We start from the raw sequence: 20,692 nt of genomic DNA, 5'->3' as shown, positions 1-20,692 counted from the left end.
TGGCCCCCCTTTCCCACACAGCCTTTCTGCCTTTCTTCTTTACTCAGATTCACCTGAAACCATCCCAGCACCTGGTTGCTCTTCAATACCTGACCTCCAACAGTGATTTTCTCTCATTTCTCTTCAACATTTTTAGGAACAAGCCTGTAAATCATCCCATCTGTCTCCTTACTGGGTGTCAGTGAAAACAGCGAGTGTTAGAACATCTCTAGCACAAAAGGTTACACTAAATAAGAAACCTGAAGCCATTAATGAGCAATTTGTCATCTAAAAGGTATTCTCCCTAATTATAGTATGTCTTGGTTATCTCCATTACGGACATGTGCTAATTTGCTTCAAGGTAAAACTTTTCTTTGTCACTGGTTTTCACAGACTTGCCGAGTGAAGCAGACATTTTACTTGGTCCAGAGATGTAAAGAGTCAAGCAACTGAAAATCAAACATTTGAGGCTTCCGTTTGAAAAGGCCATGGCTCTCACTTTCAGACACATGCAAAAATCACCGAAAAGCTTGCCAAGAAATTTTAATAAGTGCTCAAGTTTGGAATAAAAACACACATCTGTATATTTCTAGGCAGTTGAAATTTGAAAATTTGAATTATAATAGCAGAATGTTGAATTAGATAAAATAAAGAGAGCTACTATGACAAATGAACTCCACAATCTCAGAAGCCTAAATATGAGTTTATATTTTCCTTTTCCTTTATGTAGTAATCTAAGGAGTTTCTGGGTCAGCTGGTTTGGTGGGTTGGGATCCTACTCTGCACATTCCTAGCTGAGTGTTCAGGGACTTGGCTGATGGAGCATCTGCCACAGAGGATGCAGGTTTCCAAGGTAATTTTGGACATCAACATCCAGATGGCATAAGGAGAAAGAGCATGATGAATCTCACAAGGGAGGTTTTTATGGATCAATCTACACATAACTCTTGCTCATATTCCTTTGGGTAGAACTGTCACATGGCCATACCTACATCCAGGAGAAGCAGGGAAATGCAACTGACTTCTGTTCCCAGGAAGGAAAATGAACAGTCCATATGTGGCTTGAACAGCTAGAAATATCTTCCTCAAAAGTAAAGAACTGAACCAAGCAGGATGGTTCATATCCCTCTTATCCTTACAGAAGAAGAAAGATTGAAGCCTGACAAGAAGACTCCCATGATGAACTAAGAGAATCAGAACCAAACCCAGATCACCTGGACCCTAGACCATTAGTCCCATTGTAAAACAATGGACCTTGTTGAGACTTTTCAAAAACCATCCCACCATCAAGTTGTTCATTCAGTTCCAGAATGCCGAGTGTCAGGCTCAGCCACAGTGTTCCACTTCCCGGGCTCTGTACACAAGACTCCCAGGATCACAGCATGCGAAGCACTTTCATTTACCCCAGTGTAACAGTTCAAAATATAGAATGTCCCATGGAAACACTCATGTACTAAGCAATGTAAAAATATATCAAGATGAAATAAATGAATCAGAAGTGTAATTTCATCAATGGATAAATCCACTGAAGGATTAATAATTTGAATGAAACCAGGCATGTTGGTCCATACCTGTAGTCTCAGTACTTGAGAGGCTAAGACGAGGACCACGGGTTCATGGACAGCCTCAGCAACATAGTGAGACTCCCAGAAACCTAGCAAGACACTATTTCAAAATAAAACATAAAATAGGTCTGGGGATATAGGTAGCTCAGAAGTAGAATGCCCCTGAGGTCAATCCCCAATACCAATGGTGATGATGATGATGATGATGATGATGATGATGATGATGACGACTTGAATGGATTTACTGGGTGGTAACTCAGGCAAGTAGGGCTTGGCTGACGAACACCCAAGAGAACATATTTGCCTCTGGTCACTTCCTCCCTCTCTTTCTCTCTGCCTCCTGCCAACATTGAGTTAAGCTCAGCTTTCTTCTGCCATGCCATGCAGCTATGATGTTCATCCTGGAGTCAGCCAACTTTAGACTGTACCTCTGAAATCATGAGCCCCAATGAGCCCTTCCTCCTCTAGGTTGTGTTTGTTATGTATTTTGGTCACAGCAACTAAACTGCTGACTAAAACACGGCAGCAGCAGATATAGCTCATGCTGGGCCCTTCCTTTCCATGGCCGTATCTATTGTACTGGGCATGTATGAAGTGTCAGGCACCATTCTAGGCACTTCACACTTCATTGCCTGATCAGTATCCCTATTATTGGTCCCCTCAAATAATAGTAAATTGGGGCACAATAAGATAAATCAGTGTTCTTCAAGCCACACACCTGAATGACTAGACCAGGATTTGTATTCAGGGAGGGGTCTGGCTTGAGATTCTAAGCTTCCCCATTATACTCTACAGTCCCCTAAGGTAGGACTCACTTAATAAAGCTTCAAATAAGATAATGGACATAGTGAAATTTGTTAAATTTCAGGCTCACAGCCCAATTGCTGTCTAACTGCCACTTCCTTCCCTCCTCCCCCAAGTTTTAGGCCTTGGGCTAGAACCTAATCCTTATTTTCCAGTGTTTATTAGATTTTCTATAAAACTCCTTGTAAAAGTGGATATTTAAAGGCCCTTTAGATTCCACACATGCAGTCTTTATGAAGTGTGTCACACTGCCCCAGTGATTCCCTCCTCACTCCGCTCTCTGGCCTAGAAGCAAACCCAGCATGTGTTCTCACCCCTGCTATTGCCATTGCACACGGTTTAATAACAGCCAAACCCATGTCAGTACAGAAACAGACCAGAGTTCTCTCTTTCTAGTAAAAGATAAACAATTTTCCCTGTTAATAGCCTACTATTATTCCTAATAAATGTTTCATTCACTCAACAAATATCCGTTAATATATCCCATGTTCCAGGCAGTAATTTAGTCACTATAAATGAGAGCAATAAACTCAGTGGCCTGGTGAATCTTACATTTTAGGGTAAGAGGCAATAAATACGTAACAGATAAATAAATAACAGACTTTTCTAAGTGGTAAGGGCTGTGAAGAAAATTACAGCTAGGTAGGGGGATAGAGTGATGTGAAGCTGGGGCATGGCTATTTCAAACAGCACAGTCTGGAAAGCCTTCCTTGAAGATTAGATAATGAAGCAAACATGCATTCCATGAGGGGACCAGTCACAGATATTTCAGAAGAAGAAATGGGAGACCCAATGTGCAGCATCCATATGGGTGAGGCAGCCATGCTGGGAGGGATGGGCAGACACCAGGTGATTATAAAACTTTATGTGCCAGCAATGTGTTTGGTTGCATGCTGAGCATAAGTGGAAGCTACAGTTAGATTATTATTTGTTTGTTTTTGTTTGGTTGGTTTGGTGTGATACTAAGAATTAAACTCAGAACCATTTGATTTCCAAGTACATTTCCTACTGTTTTTATTTTTTATTTTGAAACAGAGTTTCATCTCACTAAGTTGCTGACAGTTTAAGTTGCTGAGGCTAGCTTCAAACCTGCAATCCTCCTGTATCAGCCTCCTAAGTAATGGGAGTACAGGCATTTGCCACCATACCTAGCCACTAGGGGTTTGAACAGAGAGTCATGCAACTTAGCTTGTGTCTTTAAATGACAACTAGGACTACCAGATGGAAAATGGACTCTGAAAGAGAAGGGCTGGAGACAAAAAAAATTAGTTAAGATGTTGTTGGGGTATTCCAGGAAAGAGAGGATGGTGTCTTGGACCACAGGGCTCAAGATTATGAAAAGTGGTGCAATTTAGGTTATTCCTTTATAATGAAGACAAACTGGATTTATTTATGGATTTTATGCAGCACAGAAATATCTGCTAGGATTTGAGCTAAACAACTAGCTGGACAGTGGTGCCAGTTCCTTAGACTGGGAGTGAATGAAAAAAAAAAAAAAAAGAAAGAAAGTTGGCTGGTGGTGGATCTAATGAAACCAGTGTCAAGAGCACTAGTTGGAAGGCACCCACTCAAAATATCATTTCAGTATGTTATATATTGGAAAAGTTCACATATTGGCAAAGCAAAAATGTTCAGAGAAGAAACAATTTATTCATGAAGGTTCTAATTTCATCAGTGGATAAAGTCATTGGTGGATTTATAATTTGAATGTACTTGTTGGGTGATAATGTAGGTAAATGGGCATAGCTGAGAGGGCTGCTCTTTGGAGCTGTAGTCTTGAACCCCTTCCTCTCTTTTTCTCTGCTTCCTGCCATGTTCTGAACTCTGCAGATAAGATCCAGCCTACCGTGGTCTGAAACCTCCAGAACTCTAAAGTCTACGAATACATTTTTTTCCTCTAAGGTGTGCTGCCATGCATTTTGGTCACAGCAGTGAGAATGCTGACTGAAACACAGTATAAAAGGAGGCTCTGAGTTAACAGCAGGATAGAAAACATGGGGGCCTGTTGTGAGGGAACATGCTCAGGATAGAGTCCTGACTACAGCAAGGAAAGGCAGCGGGAAATAGGGCCTCACACCAAGTGCTCCTCCATCCCTGGAGATTTTCAGAAACATAAAGAAATATTCAGAAGTCTCGATATGTATTAAAGAGAACGTCTATCCAACTTTCAGGCCTCCTGATAAGCCATGTATAAGAAAAAAAATCCACTGTGAAGATGTTTCTAGAAGATCAAATAATCCAAGAAACAGATTTTAGCTTGAGAAAAAATAATGAAAATATTGAACAAATAGACTGGGGCCATAAAGATTTTGCTGGTTCCAGGTGAAGTGGAGCACATCTGTGATCCCAGTACTTGGGGGGCTGGGACAAGGAGGATCATAGGTTCAAGGCCAGTGCACAGTAACTTGGTGAGGCCCTGTTTCAAAGTCAAAAAATGAAAAAGATTAGCTATTTTTGTTAAAAATAAGAAGTAAAGATTAGCTCAGAGGTAGAATGCCACCAAGTTCAATCCCTAGTAATACACACACACACACACACACACACTATTTTTGCTGGCAACAGGTCCTGAAGTCCAAAAAGCAGAAAGTTTTAGATATGAAGAGGTTTACAACTGAGTCTGATACTTGGGTATTAGAATCTGGAAGATGCTACATGACTTGGGATGGAGGGCATCTTGGACTTCTGTGATGCCTGAAATACCCGAGAAGATACATTAGGGTATGTTCTAGTCATCTCATAGGAGAAAGAAGGAAAGCTTTTCTTATTACACATCTAACCTGATTAGCCTTTTTAGCATTTGCAATGGAGAGGCTGGAGTCGTGCCTGGGAAATGATGATTGTCCCAAGCACATTCCAAGCCTAGACATCTGCTTCATGGACTGCCATCTCATGTTTTGGTTGGGGACTGGGTGGTATAACTGGGCTTTTTTTAGTCTTTTACCTGAAATTATTGTTACTTATCAAAATTTGTTCTTGATGATGCTCAAATGTACCAGTTTCCTTGGTTGTTGTAATAGAATCCCAGAACTGTGGATAGTTTTAAACCACAGAAATTTCAATGTCACAGTTCTGTAGGCTAAAATAACAGTGTTAGCAGAGCTACATTCTCCCTGAAACCTGCAAGGAAGAGTCTCTCCCTGGCTCTGGCTCACTTTCAGCTGTTTGCTGGCTATCTCTGGATGTATTTGCTTCCTGTGGCATCACTCTAGACTCTGCTGTCATTGTCACATAACTTCCTCCAGGTCTCTACTTGGTCATTCTGTTATAAGAGTACTACCTATATTGGTCTATGGGTCCACCATATTCTAGTATGACTTCATCTTAATTATATTGCAGATTGAGTGCCACTAATCAAAAATTCCAAATTTCAACTTTTTCCCTACCATCAAGTAAAATTTTTACTAGAGAAGATAGGTTTCTTATTTTCAAAACAAAATTTAATAATGTAGTATAGACAGCTCTACTTCATAAAAGATACCAGATATAGATTAGAATCATGTCTATATTGCTATGTATCTAAGCAATATAATTATTTATATTGCCATATTATAAATAAGAATTCTTATGTGTAATTCATAAGATTTTTACCTTCATATAAATTTATGTAACAATTTTTCTTTTCTTTTTTAAGTTTTTGTTAGGGCATTGTAGTCATACATCTTAATAATGTATAAGATGGTAGAGGCATACATGCATACATCGCCCAATTAGCCTTTACCTAATTCCCTCCCCCATTTCCTCCTTCTCATATTTGGCTTAGTGATTGACATTGATATCTTTATTAATATACATCACGAATAATAAAGAACTTCTCTCTTCTCCCCTCCCATCTCCTCAGGCGCCTTATTTGTTCATCTATACTATCTCCTTCTTCATCTATAGTTCCTCCTATAATACAACTTTTGAGTGCCTACATGATACTACAAATGGAAAATTCCACAACATGTGTCTTAGTCAGCATTCTCACCACTGTATACTAAACAACTGACCACACAACTTAGAGGAAGGAAGGTTTATTTTCTCATGATTTCCTTGGGGATTTGGGGGTTCAGTCCTTATGAGGCCAGAAAGCACAGATTTCTGGCATAGAGATGGAAAATGGAGAGTGAGATAGTTCATGGGTTCTGTTCTTCACATCACAGAGGCCTGAAGAAAGAGAGAGCTAGCAAGCAAGAGTAGGAGAAACCATATATAATTTTCAAGGCAACAACCCCAGGGACTGATCTTTACCAGCCCAGGCAACCACCCAGATAAATTCATTACAATTGATTATTTATCTACTACCTGAGGTTTCGACCAAGCCCCCTTCCAACATTGCTCCCTTGTTTCCATGAGGGCTAGGAGGCATTCTAGTTCCAAACTATTATGCCGTGTAGCTTGGTTTCAAATGCAAAATTATTAAAAGAGAGTTTACAAATTTATCTTCAAGACATGGATATAAAACATATATGAAACATAAAGGAATTCCATGTTTAGATTTGGGTTTTATTCCCAAATACATCATTGTGTATATGCAATTACTTCAAAATCTGAAAAAATAAAAAATATGAAACACAAATCTCAAACATTTTAGATAAGGGATATTTATAATCAATGTATCTGCAATGAGCCTATTTCCAAATAAAGTCACATTATAAGATATGTGAGGTTAGGACATCAATTTTGGGGGAAATGGGTGAAGAGAAAGGACACAATTCAATTCATAACACTACAATACTTCTATGTGCAATGTTCATGTGTAACAATTGCACTAAATTAAAATAATTTGTATATATTCTTTGTTACTCCATAGGTTTTGATGGGATAGAATTGTTTTAGTTTGAGCTTTCCTGATGAATAAATTTGTCCAATGATGATTATTCTGTACAAGAGCATTTTTCCACTCATCTTCTACATTATAGCCTGTCTGAAAGCCAGAGAAGATCAAGAAATTATTTTCAGACAAACACATCTTCCTCTGCCTCCCTGGGACAACAAAGCTTTGGCTGAAGGTTCATTTCAGTTTGATAATGTTCCATCAGTCGGCTGGTTGATGCAGTTTTCATTAAAAATTCTATTATTTTTTAAAAATACACCAGCAAGATGGTAATATTAATTCAAATGTTCATTTTATAAGACAAATCTAACCCTCCAAAAGCTTTCTAAGCCAAAACATTTCACTCTGACAAGACAGCAAGTTGGCCAAACACACTCAAAAACAGCCAAATAATTCAACCATCTGAATAAACGATTCTGAGAAAAACCTAACATGAAATACTGAGACTGCTGTACATAAGAGGTCAGTACACTTAAACTAATTTAGGCCCTTTGTCATTAGATTAAAGTGGAAAGGACTCGTGTTCTCATCTTTGAATTCTGAGATGTTTCTATGCCAAAGGCACTGGTCTGACCCCAGACTTGCCCAGGAGAGAAATTACCAAGCACAGTGACTTATTTCTCTATATTCACTACCACCATGCAAGCTCTGGACTTGCTCCAAATGGTCAAGAGATGTGAAAAATAGGGAAAACTCACAACTATAGAACATTAAAGATGGAAGGTCCTCAATAACCCCAGGAGTTGGTAATCCAACCACTGTTTTGCCAACAGATATAAGTGGAATTATCAAAGAAAACAATCAGCCCTCAAGCCCTAAATCTGTATATGAATTATCTTTCTCTTTGTTTAAGTGGTACACTGTAATCATATATAGTAATGAAGATAAGGGTGATAAAGGCATACATGCACATAGCATTTGTGCCCTCTCCCAGTTCCCACCCCAAAATTCGTGATGACCTATTCCACAGAACATTCTGGATGGCTTTATCTGGTGGGAAATTCATCTTCTGAGCCATGAACTGTCACAACTTGCTATGCAACAATCTTGATAGGAAAAATGAAGAAATACATTTTTCTCACTTCCTCTCAAAAATGAAATATCTCTAGGAACTCACTTGGACTGAAGAAGATCCCTAGAACCTATATAGATGTGCAAAAGAAAGCACCAAATGAACAAACAAAAACATCCTGCAATTAGAGATGGGCAAAAAGGAGATCTCTCTCTTTATGGATCTCTCAGAAGCAAAACACAGTATGTCTATTCAAAGTTTACTGACAAGAGTATTTAACAATTTATAATGAAAATTTCTGTACATACATATAAACACATGTAAACATTTATATGTATGGGTACATGATTTTAAGTATATAAAGAAAGGTTATAACTGTACACTAAGCTGCATATATTAATTCATTTTAACTTAAAACAACATTTTAGGTAGATAATAATTATCCACTTTAAGTATTGATTAAAATATTTGTCACCCTCACACAAAGGCATCACACCTAAGTCAGAGTTAGTAGATTCTTGTCTCCCAACCTTTTTCCTTTCTAGCAATATAACTCCTGCTAGCTATATCAGTAAGATCTCTGTTGTTGGAGACCTTTATCTCCACCAGTTATACTGCCATCAAAATTCTCTGTCTCCTTCTCCCTTTAGCACATACATGTAATTTGAAATTATATCCTAAAGCGAATGATTTCCTAAGAATACTATTAATTGACCATCTATATAACATTGATATTATTATTTATTATTATTTGTTATCTGTTATATAGGGAGAGCCCATTAACCTGTTAACAAAGAAACAGAATGGCAAAGTAGTAATTTTTAACCCAAAAGAAAAAATATACTATTATAATAAATACTGTATTTTTAATATTCTCAGTAGAGATATGAGTGGTCTTATTATTTGTACCAAATTATTTTTAAAAACGAAGGAAACATGTAGGCCCAGTTCCCATCCATTCCAAACCAATGTTGTGACATCCAAATGCACTGACTTATGGAATCCTCATAGAAATGTTTTTACATAGATTTGTTCTGCATTTTATTCCAGAGAAATACATGGAAATGTTCAAGAAATTGTTAACTCAAGGAATATGATATACGAGGCAAAAATTGATAGAAACGAAAACTGGAATAAGTCTTCTCTGAATGAACTCGAGCAGACCAAGGATTATCTATGAGGGACCTCTAGAGGCAGGCCCTGTCTCTCTGTCTCCATGCTACAAACTACATGAAACTGCCCAATCCTAGGCCCATTCCTGAAACACTTCAAAAAAAAGGAATTTTTTATGCCTAACAACATAAGAACATCCAAATTCACTGGGTCTCCAGGAGGAGAGAGACTTGGCAATAAAGAAAAGAGGGACAGAATGAGAAGAGCACCCTAGTACAAAAAGAGACAGACTAAAAGTCAGACACAAGTGATTTTGAGTCCCAAACTCCACCAGCCTCTGGGCTTGTCATCTGTAGCCATGCCTCAGTGTGCATTGGTTTCTTGATCTGTACAACCAGAAAAAAACAAAACAAAACAAAACAATTTTATCTGCACATGGAGAATCTAAGTGGATTAAATGAGATTCTGCTGGAGGTAGAGTTTGGATCTAGAGTGCCCCAAGGGGATAATAATATGCAGAGGTAGGTTTTGGAGAAAGTGACTGGATTTCAAAGGTTCTAACCTCACCGATGTATTAATCTCTTGATAGATTCATAACTAGATGGCATTGTTAGGAAGTTGTGCACACTTTAGGAAATGGGCCAACTTGGAGAAAGTAGGCCACGGGGGGTGTGCCTTTGGGGACTGTATGTGGTCCTCACCTTCATCCTTGCTTTCTCCCTCCCTATGGTTGCTGGCATTTTTATTCTACCATACTATTCTGCCATGATGTTTCTACAATGGACTAAAACTGGAAGACAAAATAAATCTTTCCTCTTCTAAGTTTATTTTCTCAGGTATTTGTCATAGGAACCAAGAGCTGTCTAACACAGCTGGTAATGTGCTGAGCACAGGACCTGTGCTTCATATAGGAAACACAGTTGTCCCATATGGAGTCAGAGTTCGCATGAGAGGGCAGGCTTTGGTGTAGGACAAAAAAAACAGCATTCAGGAGATAACATGGTAATACATGTCAGCTAACTGTATCTGCCAGTTAAAAAAGGAAAAATTGGAAACATTTCACAAAGCACCTATAGAGTAAGTGTGGGGTACTAGGGAACTGGACCATCCCTCTAAATTCAACTTTGGGCTTCTGAGACAACTGGCATACTCCTGCTACTCCTGCCCCATGATTTGTTGCATTTTTAGCTTTCCCATTTTAGCTTTTGGCTGCTCAACAGGCTCAGTGTGCTTCCAGGAGCCTCCCTCCACAGCCCATCTGTCTAGCCTCCTCAGAGCTCCAGTCCACCGGCTGGATACCTGGCAAGCCCCTGAGGTGAGCACACAGTGGTCAATCTGGGAGGAGACAGTGCAGTTGGTGCAGCACATGCTTCTTGAGTGGCATTGTTATTCTAAAGGAGTGGCTTTATAAACATAAATCAATAGTTCCACCATGAGACAACCATCACCGGGGTACTCTAAAATAAAAAGAAGGATGGCAGAAAACTGCTTTTCTGTGCTCCTCTATATATTGTAAAGGCTAATTACCCTTAGGTCTACCTGGGAGTGAGTACATTGACAAGGAATAGCATTTCTTAAAGGCTTGAGGGTTGTGCAGGGAGGTCACCTAGCAAGAAGAGTACATGTGTCATGGTACAGCTATCAAATAATGGACAACCTATACCATCTACCTGTGTGCTGGACAGAAAGATGCCAGATGAATAAATTATATATATTTAGAATATTGATTCATGCAGCAAATACACACACACACACACACACACACACACACATACACACACACACTACATACACACATACATATCTGTTACTGGTGAAACAGTGTTGAATTAAGAAAAGACTCACTCTCAAGGAATTTGCAATCTGACTGAGGAAGGGAGAGGACATATAGATAATCAAATAAACAAATGGGATAACTCAAGCTAGAGATGATTATTCTGAAGAAAAAAATCTAGGGTGGTATGCTACTATAAGACTGGCAGAAGTGAAGGGATTATTTTGGTTTGAGTATCAGCAAAGACTTCAGTGAGGGGGTTTCCATTTGAGATTTGAGCATGGGCCAAAGTAAGAAACAACTATGGGGCAATATGGGGCCAATATATTGCTAAGTGTTAGGATGCTGAAAGGAAAAGTTCTGTGGATGGAATAAGTTGTCTGTGTTCAAGGAACACAGAGAAGACCAGAATGGTTACAACAGATTGAAGGACAGTCACTCAGACTTCAATAGCAAATTCCACACAGCAAGTTGGGTGTGGTCAGTATTGGGATACAAACCCAAAGAATGCAAGATCTGCTTTTAATTGGCCTTGGAGTAGCTACAGAGACCAAAATAATTCATCTGTTTATAAAATAAAATTCTAAGTGCTTTGCATGACAGGTACAAAGTGTTACTACTTCCAAAATATGCAGGGAGACTCTCAAGGCCCTCTCAAGTGTCAAAACCACAATATTCTGTATTATTCCATGGAGCTGTCATATCAAAATTCAACATTATTCTTGTATATTTCTCAGAACTTTTATTTTTAACTCATCCCAGAAAAACAAGATCATTCAGTCACAGAACCTACAGTCTAGACACATGACAGAAGGTATACTTCAGCCTCTGATACTCATTTTTTCCAAGAAACTACTCACATTCCTAGTTACTGTTTTATTTGAGGAAACTCTGAAACATGGAACATATTCAGCAAAATTACTGAGTGATTTGACCACACTTAGAGTCCCTAAACAAATGACACCTATGGGGTTGGCCATCATAGGAGTTCTCAGCAGCAGCAGCTCACCAATGTCTCTGTTCTTCTATCTAGCAGTGAGTGAAAGTCTCCCTACAGGAAGCTTCCAATCCAAAAGAGGATGTCCCACTTGCGCCCTGTGCAAGACACCAGAGATTGCCAAGTGTTAACAGGCATATTCGGCTTCAAATAGTCTGTGTGGGGAGTGCAGGGGATTGAACCCAGGGTCATTCTACTTCAGAGCTACACTTCCAACCCATTTTTAATTTTTTTTATTTGGAAATAGGGTCTCACTAAGTTGCTAAATCTGGTTTCATAACTGTGATTCTCCTGCCTTAGCCTCCAAGTACTGGGATTACAGGTATATAGCCACAATGCCCAGCTAGCCTCATCCTCTGATGATCTTCTTAGCCTAGCTTTTAGAGTTGGACCAAATACCTTGAGAGCAAAAGGCCTCCTTCGTTTCCATGCCCAAAAACCCTGATCAGCTCTCTTCCTGAAAGAACCACTCAATAAATCTTTGTTGGTTGACCACAGTTGAATTGTAAAATATGATGGTACAGAAATGTGGTAAGAAGTTAAATGGAATATAAGCTGGAGTATTTTTGTTTTGTTTTCATTCATTTATTCCGTAAACATCACCCAGCACCCAGTGCTTGTGGCATGACGAGGTGTAATCTTTGTCTCTGAAGATCTACTCTTAGCCCACAGTGAGAAAGCAAAAAGCAATGCAAAACATGGTTTCCACACCAAAATGAGAAGGCAGAAATTAAGTACCACTGAGGAACTAAAGAAACACAGGACTCAATGGGTCTCAATTTGTTGAAGGAATGCTTGGTGCAAAGTCAAAAAGTGAAATCCCAAGTCAATATTATAGCCTGTTACTTGATTTTTCCATGATTTTAGGTAAATTCTCCTCTCTGGGCCTTAGCTTTCTCATCTGTAAAATGGAGGATAAATAAATGTTTTGCAGAACTCTGAGGACTGAATGTTACTGTATGCATGAAATGTTTAATACATTATCTGACCAATAACTTACGGTACTCTATATTCTATTAACATTATTATTAGGAGCACCTCCTAATCTAGCTTCAAACCTTCCCAGCCATGGCACCTTAATCAAGTGATGTTAATTCTTAACACCTAATTTTGCTCATGTGTCAAATAGAGATTACAAACATTAAATGAACTACATCATGGCGTGTTATTAGAGTTAAATGTCAATGTCATGAAGTTGAGTGATGGGTTAGATATTATGTATGGCATTTTAGATACTCCCTAACACATAGCGAGCACGCAATAAACCTTGACTTATAGTCTTAGTATTGCAGCTTCTGTTTGAGGTAACCTCACCTTTCTTTAAAATATGCAAACAGAATATCAGCCGGAGGGCAGAAAGAGTAGAGATTGCAAACTGTTTGCAATTCTTTTCAGACTGTTAATGCCATGTTAGGTGAAAGTTTTCTCAATACCTCCACAAATATCATTAGAGCTAATTGAATAAAGTAAAACATTTTTTTAAAAAATTCCACAAATTAGAATCTGCTCCTGAAACACTTATTCTTTGGAGACTGTTAAAAAGAAAAATATCTTCAAAAAATGATGCTGCTGTGAACAAAGCAGAATGAAATGAACTAGAGCGAACAGTCCTCTGCTGGTTGTGGAGAAAACTACAGTCCCACAGCAAGGTGTATTACAGTGGCCTTCCAGGCACAGCAGAGGTGCTAGGGCCTCCAGAGCTGTAGGTTTTGTAGCTTGGTCACATGATTATGAAAAAAAAAAGAAAGAAAAAAGAAAAGCAGGGCTGGAATAGGAAGGAAAGATGGAAAGAAGGGAAGAAAGAGAGAGAAATAAAAGAACTATCTTCTATATATACCACTAAAAAGTAAAGTGGGTAGAAGATGGGGAGGGGGCAAAGGAGAGCTGATAAAGGAAGTAGTTCAAATAATATAATGTCCCTATATGAAAGTATCACTACCAATCTCACAAACACGTACAGAGAGAAGTGGGTAGGAGGTTGGGATCTGGAAGAACACACCAAGTACCATGTGCATGCATTTCTGTATCATTTTGACCCTCACTATGATGTATAATTTCAAAGCATCGATGAAAGCATTAAATTATTTAATTAAACAACCCACAGCTCTGAACCACTAGATTGTTGCAACCTGGAATCAGGTTATGTGTAAATTAGACATTTTTATGCAAACATAATACAGCCTGAAATTCCTAGTTGACTTTCTGCACATAGAATTAGAAAATTTAGAGCTTATATTTGATAATCCAAGCCTTCTACTCCACAAAGTACATTCCCAATAATGCACCTTTAACTCATTCTAGGGCATTAGAGTCTGAATAGGATGATCCTGAGAGACATGAGTGTCCCACATACCTATCACACCTGGTGCCCAATTCCCATCCCAAGTCAGGGCCATGGCCAATGATTGCACTCCTCAGGCCCAAGCTCATCTAATCTCTTGCTCTGTGGGCTTCCATCCATCTTAAGAGTCTTTCTTCTGCATGCCAGTAAAATATTTAGTCTCTGAGGCTGGCACAGTGACAGAGAATATTCCAGAAGGGTCTTTTTATGTGTGGCAGGGTTGGAGCCAATTCCAGGGTCTAGACATATCCTCATTTTTCCATCCAAACTCAAACAAAACCACTCTGTGAGGAGCATATATAAAAATGCAAACAAATATTAGTGGCTGAAAGAGACAGGAAAGGGGATCCTCCAGTATAAAAAAAAAAAAAAAAAAGAAAGCACAAAAGAAAAAACAAAGAAAGAAATTGCATGATAATGTGGTTTTATTTTTTAATTTTAATATGCTTTCATTGGTACATTATAGTCTCACATCATAATGTAAATCATGTTGACAGTGACATACATGCACACAGCACTTGGTAATGCGATTTTAAGGAGAAGTTGCTTCTCACCTAAGCCTGTCCCAGGGCTCAGGATCTGCTGAAGACAAACGCTCTACAAAGTCCTGATTCTCATGAGCTTTGGGGCTACTTCTAGAGACCAGATAGTGGTCACTCTACTCCTCCCTCGTTTTTTCTATAATGGGAGACTCACTGACAAAGCCCATTTAAAATTTATTTACCTCCAAATCTCTACAGCACTGACCACCTCCCACCATCTCTTGGGAGAGGGGAATCATATTTCTATTAAAATGTTCTTCCTTTGAAGGTGTTTATATTTCTATCCCTGAAGAGCTCCTCCTTGCAGCCAAGGGTTAGGGACCAAGGAGACATCCTGAGTTACATTAAATTTTCTTGGCTGTATTGCTTTAGAGATTCATTTTTGGTTTTCAATTTAAGTACTCTGAAATCACTGCATATTTGCAATTCTCATGAAACCCCTTTATAAAGCAGATAAATAATCATTTTGAAGAGGGGGCAGCTAGATGTTTTACCTTGGTCCAAAGTAGTCCCTAAAGAGCTCAGTAAAAGAGGTGAGTGGGTTTCGTAAATTCATGAGTAACTAGGAGTTCAGTGGGGCTCATGAAGTTTAGCTCCCCAAAGACAAAGGATCTAGAGATGTTTTCAGCTTCGTGTGGTTCCTTGAATCACATACTTCCCTTGACAATGTCCTGATAATTCAACTCTGTATTGCCAGCAGCCTCAACATTTCCTACGCTATGAACATTATACGGTCCACAAATAATTGGGTCTTAGAACAGTCATGGGAGGAGAAGATAGTGTACACCATCACTAATGTCATCTTTCCAAGATTTTTCTTACCAGAAAAGAATGGTAACATTGTCATATTGCCTGTGGTTAGTTCTATTGCCCAATTTGGAAAACTTTATTAAAGAGGTCATGTTAAGTCAAAAGAGGGGCAAGGAAGTCACTCCATGAAGCATTTTAACTTCTGTCTCATGCTGACTCTTAAAAATTCCAGAGCATAAAATCTCTACTTGCAATCATTAAGTTGCCTTCCTGTGAGTGGTACGGTTTGTCAGCACTGGAAATGGAGTTGGTGTTTCTGCCGGCAAGGTAATCAGGGAGATAGAATTGCCCTACTTTACACAAAGCATAGCCAACACGCTTTTCTTCTCACAGTTCCTCTAAGCCTTAACCCCAGAAGCCAATCAGGACCCAACTCAACATTGAAACCTAGTTTTTGTTCCATGGATGAGTTAGACACATACTGCTTTGAGGGAGAGTGTGAACAAAGCTCAATCCAACAGACTAAATGACATTTTCCGCAGACAAGTCAGACTCCATGGCTTCAGCCTCAGAAAGCCACGTTGGGACAGGAGAAAGCATCTCTGCCCACCAACTCATGGCATGAAGACACCCCAGGAAAGCCTTGGCAGTCAGGCCTAGAACAATACAGAGGCTCGGCCAGAGTCCAGAAGCCCTGGCTGGCAATGCCCCCACAGCATGGACAGACTGAGGGCATTCACACCAGGCCAGCCCCCTCCTATGGGACTCATTAACTTCGGAGAAGACCATTCATGCTGAGACTCAGCCAGGTCCCCAGGCACCATGGCCACCAGCCTCAAGCTCGGAGGCTGCCAGGACCACTGCCCTCCATCTCAGCGACACTCTGGCACAGCTACCCCTAACCCTTACCAAATCCCTAAGCCAGGGAGGCCAGTTTGGGGCAAACAGCTCACTACCCGAACCTCCGAACATTTCCCTATGACTGTCACATTCCCAGCCCCCCCCCAAAAAAAAAATCATCCGTGAATCGTGCAGCCCAGGAAAACCACCTCTCTGCAAGCTTGGGCATGCTCCAACGCACGCACCTGCACCCCTGCCCCTCACCCCCAGCCCATACAAATCATCATCAACTCGTAGAGTGGCAGCTCCCTACCTGAGGGTGGCGCTCTCCCCCTGCCGGACGGTCACGTTGTCCATAGCTTTGGGGAAGGTGGCATCTCCGCTGCGCACGGGCACTCCTGTGGGTACAAGGAACAGCAGCCTGAGAGACACGACCACGAGGCACTTCCAGGGCAGGAACAGGTACCCACAGACCCCCATCCTCGATGGCCACAACTTCCAGAACTCCGGCAGCGGCAGGACAACGCCCCCCGGGCGAGCACAGGAAGTGGGTGGGGTGGGGAGCGAACACCGGGACTGAGCGGTGAACTAAGGCGACCAGGAGGCGTGGGGAGGAGAAAAGCGCGCAGACTCCTCCAAGTCTAATATTCCTCCCCCAAATCCAGCCTCAGCTTGCCAGCCTCGGAGAACCAGTTTCCGCGGAAGACATCCAAAGGGGGCTTTCTGCGCGCTGCTCGGGCTGGGGAAGGTGGAGGAGAAAAGGGGAAGCGCGAGGCAGGTGCACGTTTTCAGGAGCCCCTTCTTCCCATTAACAGTTCAGACATGGCACTTTGGAGAGGAGTAAGCACTTTGGTACCAGAAGGGGATGGGGGTGGATTTCATCCAGCTACCCAGATGTGGTCTGCAATTCCTCAGTTCCAACAAGGGGAGATCCAACACTTTCTTTGTAAGTTTTGGAGAAAGGCTGGCCACCAGAAACAATCTGTAACAATAGATGCAAGCGAAGCTGGCAGAAGGCGGCGAGGGTTGTGCGAGGCGGCCGGCTGCGGAGCCGGCTTCGTGCAATCCGGACCCGGGGATCCTGCAGCAGCCGCCCGGGTCAACTTCCTCGGAGCCCGACGCGCACCGCACCCCGCGATCTGGGCGGTCTCCGCGGACAGCGGCCGCGGTGGCGGCGGAGCAGGAGCTCGGGTCCCTGGCTCGCTCGCGGGCTAGCTGGGGAAGGCGAGGCGCAGCCGGCACAGGAGCCGCGCGGACGCCGCGCTCAGAGGCCGCCCCCGGCCTCCGCGCCGCCTTCCTCCCGGGAGCAGCCCCGACGCGCGCGGGCCCCGACCGCCGGGGTTGTCATGGCAGCAGCTCCATCCCTGACCGCCACTTTCTCCCGGTGCAGCGGCGGAGCTGGCAGGCGGGCGCGCGGCGCGGACTGCGCGCTCTTCCCGGCGGGTGCGGGGCGCGGGGCGCTGGCGCCCACCTTAACCCCCGCCGCGCCGGGCCGAGGCGGTGCACCAGCCCGGGCCAGGAGTTTAACCATTTATTTCTTCCCTTAGAGGGCCGGCACTTCCAAATTAAGAAGAAGGACAAAGTTACTCTGCAGTGTTAAAAAGCCCGAGACATCTTAATAAGGGTCACAAACTAATTAGCTGAGAAAGGAAGATCCTGCTGTATGCATATATGCACCTTTAAAATAATCAGATTAATGCCATTAGCATTTAGAGTAAATTTAAAGTGCTGTCTGTTTTAAAATAATCTCATTTTTTATTCAGTACCACAACACCTACCTCTTTGGCCACCCCCCCCAAAGCTACTTAAAACCCAAGAGATTCAACACCATCATTCTAAATAGAGATCTCCCATATATAAGACGAACGGGAAATCAGAGTTCTCCTAGTGTGGGAACAGACAGAATAGCATCAAAATGTTGGTCAAGTTTCAACACCGACTGACATCCTTTATTCTTGTGTTGTGGACACCAAAAGATGCTAGCTAGCCCTGCGAAAGTGCCCTCAGGGGTAGATGAGTCTAAGCCCTTGCTTTATTTATACAGCAGGTTCCCAAGTTCCCTGGACCTCACACTCTTGCACAGCTGATTTTGTCTTTAGAAGGTGTGGCTTTTCACATTTTTAAAACCCAAGGAAGGATGGGATATGCCCTGTCTCTTACTTCTCTCTGCCTGCTCCTGGTCTCTGTGTACCTATGTTGTTTCTCCTTTCACTTCAGCTCTGATGGAATGTGTTGTGTTACCCTTACTGGGCTTAGTACTTGTGCAAGGCGACAGACCAGCTACACAATGGTCATAACAGCAGTAGAATCTTTTCTAAGGGATTCCCACATGTGATCTCCCAGCACTGACCTAAATTCTCCCTGTGGCTTTGCTCCCCCACCCCACCCCGCGCAACACACACACCAGATTTTCTACCAAATCCAACCAGCATGTGTGTGTGTGTGTGTGTGTGTGTGTGTGTGTGTGTGTGTGAGAGAGAGAGAGAGAGGGGGGGGGGGCTATGAAATAACAGGGGGAAAAGTGCAGCATCAAGCTAGGCAGCATCAAAGAGATTGAACCATTATAATTATAATTATAATTAAATACTTATAACACATCCTGGTACCTTAATGGGACCCTTGCAACTTTTGACGTATACCAAACATTTACATGTAGGTTACACATTAAAGATGACACAAGTACATTTCACACTAACAACTTAGAGAGTAAAGACAGAGATAGGCTTTAGAGATACAGAAGCCAAAGTCCAGGACAGCAAAGGGAGACCATGGAAACTTGACTTTCTATTTTGATAGTTGACCAGACATTTCTCAGCCAAAGAAAGTTGAACAACTTCTTAAATACATTCACTGAGAGTCTCAAATATTAATTTAACATTAGGCCAATTAGACCCTCATCTCCTCTGATGACTTTTACGGATATTAAATTCTCAGAGAAACCCATCTGCTACCTTTGGCCACTGGAGATCATTTGATATACAGCACCAAAAATACCAATTGTCAACTTAAGGTGGCAATGAGTAACTTTATTATCAAAAAGAAGAATGAAAAATACATCTATGGGCAACAGAAGAATTTAATATATACTTTTGAAAGGAAAGAAGGGGAGTTAACCTGTTTTAACATAAGTTCATTCTTTCAGGAGCCTATTTTTATCTACAATGGGAACTTATAGAAATAGGAAGGTGGATGATTTTACTACATTGAGCTATTATGTAGAGCAGACATAAGGTGTGAGAGTTTATCTTTGCTGATTTTGCTTGATGAATTTGGGGATCTTCACCAAAATTATGAAAGGAGTTAACTTTAATGATCAATATATTCATTTCAACCATCCTTCCTATTTGCCCACTCCAATCCCTTTTCTTAAAGGCAATCATACCACACCAAGTGAAAACAAATGCTAGTCATGGGGAAGGGAGAGAGACTCATCCTGGGCTTTGGTGTCATTTCCCCCACAGGCCTGTGAGAATAGCAAGGATGATTCTTTTCATGATAAATTCTAATTCCATCCCTTGCATCTAATTCCCAGGTAAGTACAAATGAGCATTAGTTTTTTTTTCATCTAGGAATATGGATAATGACAAAACACGCCCTCCCAAGGGGCCTACATACATGATTAACTCTACAGGAAAATACTTAGAAATCCATTTAAGATGGAAGATGCTTTATTAATACAGTTTTCCTGCCATCGCTTTATTATTGTGGTCAGGCAGAAAAATAATTCTTACAGGCTCTTTAAGATGTGTAGTATTTATATTGGTCTGCCTGCAACTGAATTGAGACAGTCAAACCATCTTTGTCTCTGGCCATGAGGAAGAATGCTGAGCTGCAGAATCCCAGCAGTTGCTAGCTAAAAAGCCAGCATAGCTCAGGTAACTGGGGTGGACAAAGAAAAGCCACTCAAAACCTCATACCTGCTTTGTGGGCCCAGGGATACAAACTTGATTTACAAATAGAAATTAAGGCAGATGCAAAAGGTCAAAGATGTCCACCCAATTAACAAAGCAGAATCCCTGTTATTCAACCCTGCTATTGAAGTGGTTTGAAGAGATGAAGATCAAAATCGTAAGTCAATTGCCTTCCCATTCCTTAATCTCTAAATATAACCAACACTTAGTGGCTTATCTTATATCCCGTCTCTTGCTTCATAAAAACT

General features: G+C 41.2%; 1 protein-coding gene across 6 annotated transcripts in view; it reads right to left on the bottom strand.

The window, feature by feature from the left end:
* NTM (neurotrimin) overlaps positions 1-20,692 on the bottom strand; it is a gene marked incomplete at both ends in the record, with an annotated part of 1,054,156 nt that overhangs the window by 444,512 nt on the left and 588,952 nt on the right. For all 6 annotated transcript variants that reach the window (XM_080696432.1, XM_080696433.1, XM_080696434.1 and 3 more), the window contains one exon: positions 16,847-16,931. In XM_080696432.1, the coding sequence (XP_080552558.1) occupies positions 16,847-16,931 (85 nt within the window). The remainder of the gene's footprint in view (positions 1-16,846; positions 16,932-20,692) is intronic.

The sequence above is a fragment of the Muscardinus avellanarius genome (genome assembly GCF_963383645.1).
Source record: "Muscardinus avellanarius genome assembly, chromosome: 1".
Taxonomy (NCBI): Eukaryota; Metazoa; Chordata; class Mammalia; order Rodentia; family Gliridae; genus Muscardinus; species Muscardinus avellanarius.
This window is presented reverse-complemented; position numbering and strand designations above follow the sequence as displayed.